The sequence below is a fragment of the Sander vitreus genome, chromosome 22, assembly GCF_031162955.1.
Source record: "Sander vitreus isolate 19-12246 chromosome 22, sanVit1, whole genome shotgun sequence".
Taxonomy (NCBI): domain Eukaryota; kingdom Metazoa; phylum Chordata; class Actinopteri; order Perciformes; family Percidae; genus Sander; species Sander vitreus.
This window is the reverse complement of record NC_135876.1, coordinates 23,638,162-23,648,240: the sequence shown is the minus strand read 5'-3', so window position 1 is coordinate 23,648,240 and position 10,079 is coordinate 23,638,162. Positions and strand designations below refer to the sequence as shown.

At 38.3% G+C, this 10,079-nt stretch overlaps 1 protein-coding gene across 2 annotated transcripts; it reads right to left on the bottom strand.

The window, feature by feature from the left end:
- Positions 1–270: 270 nt before the first annotated feature.
- On the bottom strand, positions 271–9,488 carry LOC144537001 (uncharacterized). 2 transcript variants are annotated; one of them, XM_078280390.1, is made up of 8 exons: positions 9,403–9,488; positions 8,239–8,333; positions 6,624–6,944; positions 5,020–5,280; positions 4,627–4,917; positions 3,104–3,199; positions 2,978–3,027; positions 271–2,522 (listed from the first exon to the last, which is right to left on the bottom strand). In XM_078280390.1, exons 2-8 carry the CDS (start codon positions 8,303–8,305, stop codon positions 2,451–2,453), a joined length of 1,158 nt encoding a protein of 385 aa, XP_078136516.1. In that variant the 5' UTR covers positions 8,306–8,333; positions 9,403–9,488; the 3' UTR covers positions 271–2,450. The 2 variants fall into 2 exon arrangements, with proteins under 2 accessions (XP_078136516.1, XP_078136517.1); XM_078280391.1 differs by having other exon boundaries at positions 2,978–3,029; positions 3,107–3,199.
- Positions 9,489–10,079: the final 591 nt, after the last annotated feature.

Here is a 10,079-nt window from a genome sequence, read left to right as displayed (position 1 = left end):
ATTAGTTCTTTGTCTTGATTTAATCAGTAGTGTTTTTGTGAATTTACTCAATGATGCTGTTTGTTCTGCTTTGACCTGCAGTTGTTAAAGTCCTCCCCTCGCTGTCGTCATGGAGAAGTGAACTCAATGAAATCAGCAGCAAGAAAATGAAACGTTCATCCAGAAGAGGTCAGTAAAACACTATGTTGGTCCTGTATTTGTAGGTAGTCAAACACCTCCGTGTGTGATGTCTGTCTGCATGTGGAGTCTTTTTCAGAAACTCTCTTGAGCTCAGACGCCTTTTGGTTTATTTTACAATAAAGACAAGTGGTATCAAAAATAAAACAAATGACTGCTGAATGCATGTAGTACAATTAAAGTCATTCCATGGAGCTATGTCGAAACAGGTCAACTGAACATTAAAGAGACGTAAAGAAACACACTTGCACACATTGCATTTAATCATGGTCACTCCAGCAATCCTCGAGTGGCGATAGAAAAAAAAAAAAAACTCCTCTTGGGATCTTAAACATCTGTAGATTCATGGCAATCCATTTAATAATTGCTGATATTTCACTCTTGTTCACTTTATAAAACATTTAACACAAGTGCAGATATGAAAGCAAATTTACATGACCAACAATGTAGTAGTGTTGATTTACTCTCTCAGATTTAAAAGATATAATTCATCATCTTTTTTATGAGACGTTCAAACAGCACTGATTTAGTGAAAAGTCAGCTAACTGCAGCCCTAACTCCACACATTTAGTCTGTATGAGTAACCACTTATCTGACTCATGCTTTTTATAGACAAACTGGAATACTTTCTTGTCTCTGTGTAAGTCACTTTATCTGTCTGGTTTGCTGTGTGTGTGTGTGTTTTTAGACTTCTTCTTTCCCATTTAGTTTGAGCTACTTTTAACTCCAACCCCATCATCAAGTTGGCTGAGGACACAGCTGTGTTGGGCCTGATCACTAGCCTGACAAGCCAGACCCACATCAAGATGTTGGGTCAAAGATCAAAGACCGCTGTTCGGCAGCAGTAGCAGCCATAAGCCCGCCCACCGACTCCATACACGATGTGATTGGCCCGGCCAGAGTTTGGTTTTTCCAGCTCGCAAGCCAACGGAGAGTTGCTAGACCCCCTGGCTGCATCTAGATTTCTAGGCTACCTGATCACAGAAAACAATGAGAAGCCTCCCTGACAGGAGGAAAGGACCTGACCCTCTGGTGTCGGGACAACAGCCTACTCATAAATGTCACCAAGACTGAAGAGATGATAGTGGATTTTGAGAAGAAGCAGGGAAGGAACTACGCCCTGTCAATATCAACGTAGTCTATATATCTACTACGTTTCATTTACAGGATAGTTACGGTGCCGCCGATGTCCCTCACCTTCCGCTTTCTTTGTGTTAGTGTTCTAAACTCCGGTCGATTCGGGAAACATCCTCTAAGCTAGAAGCGACAATCAAATTATATTTATCTTTTTTATGAGTCAAATTCTCATCACGCACTCTACAGCCATTTTAATTCCAGAGTTCGCCTCTCTACGCACACATGTTCCACCAAAACAAGTTCTTCCCAAGGTTGTTTTGCAGCGGCACCGTTGCTGCGTCCGGCGCTTAGCACCGCCCAAGACGATTGTGAGTGGTTTAAAAAAAATGCCATTAACCAGAACACGTTTTTCTCCCATCCCGGAATGCTGTGTGGACTAGCCAGACCCTCTTCTGCAGCGCTGTGGATGACTAATATCAACGTGTCATCACTTCAGTTACCTTGTTGTCTACATCACCGAGGTCTGACGTGGGCGAGTGGTGAGGAAGGCAGAGACTGTTTCACCTCAGACGCCTGAGGAAGTTCAGCGTATCCCCTCAAATACCCCTCAAAGCCTTTTCTCCTTGTTAAAGTCGGGAAGAAGGTACCGGATACACCAGGCCAGTTCTATTCTATGATGAATCGTGCACAAGTTAAAAAAGCTGATGGGATTACATTTCATTGGAATTGTACCACGTATAATTTCATGTGATGAATCAAATTGATTGAGTTGATTGAGTGTGGAGCACAAGGATGTGAGGTAGAGGAGGAACAGCATGCTGTGCTTCAACAGGACAAAGTCTCCCACAAAAATAAATAAGCAAAGCAAACGTAGTGTCAGAAACAACATAGTGCAGTCTTAGAGTCAAAGCGTCCTTGTCCTTCATTAATCAGTCTGCTGAACTTCTCCAAAACACAGACCTGAACGTCTTGTTCTCTCTCGTGTTCTCACTGAAACTTCAAATTCATTCTGCCACCAACTTTAGTCAGTTTTGACTTTGCAACCTCGAGTTTCCAGTGGAGAAGAGATTTTCTTTGATACTGGAGGTTGTGTAGTGTTCACATCAGTGCATCTGAGTGTCATTTAATCCTTCATTACCTGGTGTAAAAGTACGTTTGTCTCCAGCTCTGTTTATATGGAACCTCTCTGTTGTTCATTAGTAGAGTAACACTCTTGTCTTTGGTTTCTCCAGAGCTGTGGGTTGTAGTGCTGTTAGATGACGTGTCATCTAAAAATGAACGTGTCAACAAAAATGAACAGAAGTCAGTCCTGAAACACATTGAACTCCCAATCTCCCATTTATTGTTTATCATAAACAACTTGTGCAGAGGACAATAAACTATCACAGCAAACATGAGGACATTTGTTTTATCATAATTTTATTGAGTCTCTTTAGTTTAAAAAAAATTCTTATGCTTTGCTACCTGACCTGAATGGAGAAACAGACATCACCTCTAGAGAAGAAATCCTTAAAAAGCATGCTGCTTTACCAACAAGCAGTTCATTTAAAGCTGTATTTAACTTTCAACTGAGGAGACAGGTTTGATTATTAATGAAAAGGATTAAAGCATGCAATGCACTGCGGAATGATTAAAGCAAATGTAAAGTAGTCTTGGTAAATGACAGTATTCTCCTTTAGTGCAGCAGTGCTATTGTTATTACAGAACATACTAGAATACTTACATCATGGGTACTCCAACTTGTGGTAGTTCTCTGTCCTTCTGTTCTTTTGTCTGGAACCAAAATACATTATCATTAGCACAAACTACACACAAAATAAATGAAGGTGTAGGCAGAATTGCTATTTACCTTTTTTGTTTTTTATATACAGGTATATGCAGAGTAGCACCAGCAAGACAACCAACATGAGAACAACCACTCCAATGGCTGCAACATTAGCAGTGCCTAAAAACAAAAAAATTAGTTAATTAATCGTTCAAACAAACTTCCACATGTGCAGCGACAACTACCATACCATCAAGCTGTAATGTGAACCTTTACGATGGGTGGGTGGGTGGGTGGGTGGGGGGGTGCTGCTGCTGTATTTTCAAATCCAACCACTAGGGATGTAACAATAAATGATTTGAAGCTCACGATACCATTTTCTCTAGATTTCTTTTTAAGATTATTTTTTTTTTTGGGGCATTTTAGGCATTTAATTTTACAGGATAGATGAAGACATGAAAGGAGAGAGAGGGGGGAATGACATGCAGCAAAGGGCCGCCGGTCGGAGTCGAACCTGTGGCCGCTGCATCGAGGAGTAAACCTCTATATATGAGCACCTTCTCTACCAACTGAGCTAACCCGGCCAGGTCTAGATTTTTTTTTTTTAACGGAATACGTTGCAGAGAAATAAGTGAAAAACTTTTTTTTTATTTAAACAGTGCAAAACAACAGATGTGTCCTCTTATCAAGAGTGCAACAAATTAATCTAAATAAATAAACTAATAAGAAGTAGTGACGTCTGAAGTCAAACAAGTGAAATCCAAAATAGATCATGCCCTAGGCTGTATCAAGATACAATTTTTATCTCAACCGGTTATTTTTTTACACATTTATGTCGATTTTTTTAACAGATTCACAATGCATCGTTACATCCCTATCAACCAGACGATAAAACAGAATGTACTTACCAGAGGTTAATAAACAAGTGCAGCAATTTAAATCAAATAGTTTGGTTTATTTGGTGTGTAAGTAAAAGATCTGAGTGGTTCCACCACTGCCTGTGGGTTATTATAGTGAGAAAGGTTAACACCTGTTACCTGTTATGTTCATCTAAACAAATTAATCTGCACATAATGTAAAGAAATTCACTTTCTAGTAAATAAATAATGTTCTTGTACTGATCTATTTTAAGTAGAAGTAGCAATACTACAGTTTAGAAATACTTTGTTACAAATGAAAGCCCTGCATTCAATACATCATTAATTGGTATATATATTTTGTAATAATAATAATTTCAATCTGCATAAAGTAACTAAAACTGTCAAATGTAGTGGAATAAAAAATACAATATTTCGCTCTAAGGTTGTACTGGGGAGTAGAAGTAGCATGAAATGGAAATACTTAACGTACACGTACCTCAAACTTGTAGTGCGTGAGTAAATGTACTCAGTGTTATTTATTTGGATGTATTTGTATTTTGCAGGTTGTGCAGAAGTTTGAAGCCTGTCTGGGATTGATGGTTTATGATTTTATAGCACACCTCAGCAGCACAGTGAGTAACTCTTTCTATACTGTAAGTGGGAATACTTGTGTGTATTGAAACTTTTATTTCACGTTAACAGTTCTTGTTAAGATAGACTAACAGTTCCCACCTCCTGCTACCTTACCTGGACTTTCTTCTATCCTCAGAAGAGTGTTGGTTACGTAGGTCTCCTCAGCATTACTGAGTTCACACGTGTATATCCCCTCTTGATCTGAAGATAGGTCTTTTAGTGTGAGGCTGCCTGACTCAGACACATTCTTCACCTGCTGCCTCCACTCCTCTGTGTAGAGGACGTTGTCTCCGTTCTTGTTCAGGATGATCTGACTGTGGTTGAACCTCCAAACGAGGCCTGTTAGTGGAGGGTTTAAGGACTCACAGGGGATTGTTGTTTCAGTGTCTGAACCACTGATAGAAGCTGAAATGATATAACACAGAAATAAAAGGAAGTGATACAATATCTGATATTTCTGATCAGAATCTGGTTCCAGATTAGAAGAGTCTTCTTAGAAACACGTACTTGGTTTAAACAAAGTGGCTGTCCTCTTGTTTGTGCGCGTGCTCACGGTGCAGCTGTAGACCAGATCAGTAACTGAAGCTATCAGAGAGCTGTTGATGTTGTAGAGCAGCTGTTCAGTCTGCTGGACTGTGGGATTGTTCTCCAAGCTCACGTTGGACGGAGGGCTGGTGGACCAGGTGAGCTCAGGCTGAGGGTAGATCCCTTCTGAGCTGCAGGTGATCCTGTTCTCTACCTGCTGAATGTTGACTCTATCGACAGGAGCTGCAAGAAAAAAGAAAAGAAGATTGACTTTATAGGAACTTGTTTTAAAGTGGTGATGTGGGAGACTTTTGAAGCTCTGTGTTGTTTCTGCCTTGATTGATCTGCCAATCAAACGGTACTAAAAGCATCTTTCCAACCACTTTCTCACACACACACACACACACACACACACACACACACACACACACACACACACACACACACACACACACACAGTATGCAGTGCCCACAAAATAAATTCTATGGTGCTATCCTCACTGCTCATGCCTATTACCCCGTTACCAGATAAAGCAGAAATACAATATTTATCACATCTTCATGTTTAAATAGTTTCCCCTAGAAAGGTCTGATGTTTTAGCAACAGGGATAAAAAAAGATAGTAAGTAGTAGTATTTAAGAAAATAAATAGTAAAGTTAACTTGCAAATGTATGAATTAAAAAAAGAACTAGTGTGATGGATAAACCACTTCTACTAAGAGTAAGACAGTTTTAAGAGAATCATAACTTTCTCTTTAAGATGTAACTTTTGCTTATATTGTGTTTTCTGTTGCAATCAGCACAGTAAGTTTCTCACTAAAGAGACTAGGTCGACGATATACTGTTAGGATTTAATATAATGCAATTTTTAAATATAATTGTTTAACTGTCATAGTATACAGTGAGGTCAAGTTTAAAAAAAAAAAAGTCTCACTACAATGAAATGCCTAATGTGGGGACATCATCACACATAAATATGACTGGACTCATTGAATCCCCAAGAGTCAGCTTTCCAGTCATACCTAATTTCTGTAACTCAAAGTTTAGGGTTATACTGTTTAAAAAAAAAGGTTTGAATGGTTTGTGCCCTAAACTGCATGGGATTATCATAAACTGGGAGTGTTTGATATTTGGAGACTTGTGGGTACTCATCTTACCCATTTTCCTTCCGATATCTTTAGGTGAGAGATCAAGGGTCCTCTTTAATTTAGCCATGACAGTTTTTCTCTCTTATATTTTCTAATTAATGTCTAAATTAACAACATGTTAATGCAATTTGACATTGTGATTCACAAAACTTTGAATTGGAAAGAGTCACGGTTTCTCATGTTTCTTAAACGTTCTGTAAAGTTCTGAAGTCACATGATACAACTTGCAATGCAACCTGGACCCATCGTCAGTGATAGACCCGGGGTCATCAGGTGTTTAGGGTCTTAACATCAGACACCCTCGCCCGGGAGACCCATCTGGGGGTGATCAGGCCCTGACTTGTGTTCCAGGTAGCTACCTTCTGAAATGATAACTGTTAAGTTAACTTAAAGAGTTATTAATATTTGTTTTCTGTTATAACTGTGTGTTTCTCATACCGTCCACATTCAGCTTGATAAATAACTCCTTGTTGCCAGTGATGGTGCTGGTGTAGCACTTGTATCTTCCCTGGTCCTGAACCTCCACCCCTGTCAACCGGAGCGAGGAGTTTCCTCTGGAGATCTGGTCCTTGAACAGCGACGTCCTGCCTCTGAAGTGCTGGTCCTGTAGTCTAAACTGGTCCTGGTTGTGATAGTAGGAATGAGCCAGAGTGTCTTTTGTTGTCATCTGATACCAGTGGATGACTGGTTCATCACCAGGCTGAAATCTGCACGGTAAGATGCAGCTCTCCATGAAAACGCAGAAGACCTGAGTATCATCTGCAACACATCAGGTAAAGAGAAGTTCAGTTCAGAGAAAATGGCAGCAAAATCCAAGTCAGCTGTCTTTAAAGGCCTGGTTATTAATATGTTGATCATATTTATTTACATACTCTAACATAACTGAATATTGCCATTTGAGAGACTTGTATCAGACCTGCATCAAAAATGAATACTTTGCCAATGTTAGTCCTGTTAATCCTCAGTAAAAGCATGGCTGTAAAAATAGTTTTTTTTGTAACCCTTTGTGACCTGTGATCCTTTACAGCCAAGCAATGACAGTTTACAATAACTCATCAAAAAACCATAATAATAATGAGAAAGAATGATGTTCACTAATGCTAGTAATTATAAACACACTCGCATATAAATGGTTAAATATGCACGTGTATGTTTTCAATTTCAATTTACAGTAAATGACGATAAGAGATGAGAGAGAGATGGGATATTCTTCAGTAACAAGGAAATACGTTTTTGGCGACCAAGGTGTAGTCTGTCATGTCTCTCTGCTGAGTCACGGCAAGAATTTATGACTCGATAATCGCCTGTTTTTTCTCTGGTTTGGTCTCCACCAACTCCTGATGGACATGTATGTCTCTTTAACTGCTAAATGCTGCGCTATATTCATCAGCTTCTTGCCAACTGTGTCTGTCAGCTGTCTTTTGATCCATAAAACTTTGAAAGTAGAAAACAACAAAACATTTTAAGACAGCAAAATCAAAACATTATTTGGGCTTTTGTTTTTCAGTAACAAGGAAACACAAATGAAAGCATTCATGGTGTATGCGAAGGAATGCATTCAGACAGGTTTTGTAAGAAGCCAGGTAAGACTTAGAACCAGCTGTGCGTAACTAACCCATTGCTGGACTTCAAAGTATGATTCTGTTAATTAACAATCACAAAGTAAAGGAGTTGCTAGTTACACTTTTTCATATTAGACATTTTATTTACTCACCTATCTCTGGTATCTATGTAAATAGTTTCAGTGTTACGTGCTGAGCTATCGTCCTCCACACATGACAATCAGGTGGATGTCATTTGTTCCAGTGAAACAGCAGTTTATATTTGATAAAATTAAAAGTACCACAAATGAAATATTATTATTATTATTATTACTATTTGAATGTCACTGAGGAAAAAAGCGTGAAAATGTTTTTTGGGTGGATTTTCTTAAAGATTTTTCATCATAGATCTACATAAATTAACTGTTTCCTGGTATTCTTACTTTCTTTGGCAAAAACAACCAATGTACCAAGTTAAACATATGAGTATGGGTCGTAAAGGCCTCACTCACCTGCTCCGTTAAAAGTCCACAAAAAGGTCAAGACCACAAAAACCACGACACTCTTGCCCCGACACATCCTTCTGGTAAATTTCACAAGACATGTACTGAGAAAAAAAATGACATTTCAGCTGCTGGGAGTGTCACACTGACGAGGCTGGCAAACCAGTCTGATTAAAGTTCAAAGTTTCAAAATGTAGCCCTGGGTATTACACAGTGGACACTGCTGTGAAACATTAACTTATTTCGAGGGTAAAGTTAGGGTTGCTGCTGAAGGAATTATTTATTACTAATGTATTACTAATGGTCTCGTGGTGGAATATCACTTAAGTATTTTACCAAAATGCAGATGGTCGATACAGTTGAAAATACAAATAAGCTTACAGGAACAGGTAGCTCAAAAGCAAAAAAACATGGCAACAAAAACCCACAATCGGAGTACTGATCGGGGAAAAAGGACTGGCATAGGTATTACAGGTGTGATGAAGATAGGCGGGGAAACTCATGTGAGGGGAATTGCAGGTGTTTGCTGGGCAGATGGTCTAGGTCAAAGTATTTATCATGCCCAAGGGGCAATTTGTGATACAGCCAGCAACCAACACATACAATCATTACAAAACAACAAAAACAACCACAACAATACAGTAAGGATTAACCATAAAGTGCAGGTATAGCAACAGTAAAAAAACATTAGTTTTCTAATCTGTTAGTCCTGCATCTAGGAAGGCTGTACCTACAGCCAGACGGGAGTAACTGAAATGCCTGCAACAGAGGGTGGCTCTGGTCTGCTGAGCTGAATTAAAAAATATTAGACATTTTATTTACTCACCTATCTCTGGTATCTATGTAAATAGTTTCAGTGTTACGTGCTGAGCTATCGTCCTCCACACATGACAATCAGGTGGATGTCATTTGTTCCAGTGAAACAGCAGTTTATATTTGATAAAATTAAAAGTACCACAAATGAAATATTATTATTATTATTATTACTATTTGAATGTCACTGAGGAAAAAAGCGTGAAAATGTTTTTTGGGTGGATTTTCTTAAAGATTTTTCATCATAGATCTACATAAATTAACTGTTTCCTGGTATTCTTACTTTCTCTGGCAAAAACAACCAATGTACCAAGTTAATGGTTAACTTAATATGAGTATGGGTCATAAGGCCTCACTCACCTGCTCCGTTAAAAGTCCACAAAAAGGTCAACTGGTCTGCTAAGATTGACTCCGCCTTCTCTCGCTTTAAATGAATTGGAGAGATCGGTCAGAGTAGTACCTGCAACTTTCCGCACACCTTCACAATCCCCTGAAGTTGTTTTTATTTTTTTTATTTTTATTTTTTAATCTTTTTGGTTCAGTAAACCATAACCTACTGTGTGTACGATAACTCCGTCATTACCTCACACATTACAATATTGCACTATTATGATACTTCATATTTAATATTATACATATTTTATTTGGTTATATATCCTATGTATGTAGGTTGTACATTTCATTCTACACTTGTCTATATGTGTATATTCTTTTCATTCCTCTATAATTTATTTCAGTAGTTCTGTGTCGGTGGTGATTATTAAATGTTACCTAATGTATTAGTAAGCAGATATAATTATATATTATATAATTTGTTTTCTTCGGCTTATTCTTGATTTTATTGTAAATATTGTAATGTATTGTAATGTATGTACAATTTTGTTACCAAACAAACTTGTTTTCTTCGGCTTATTCTTGATTTTGTTGGTACAATTTATATCCTTATTATAAACAGTATTTTCTTTCTCTCTCTCTCTCTCTCTCTCTCTCTCTCTCTCTCTCTCTCTCTCTTTTTTTCTCTCTCTCTCTTTTTCTCT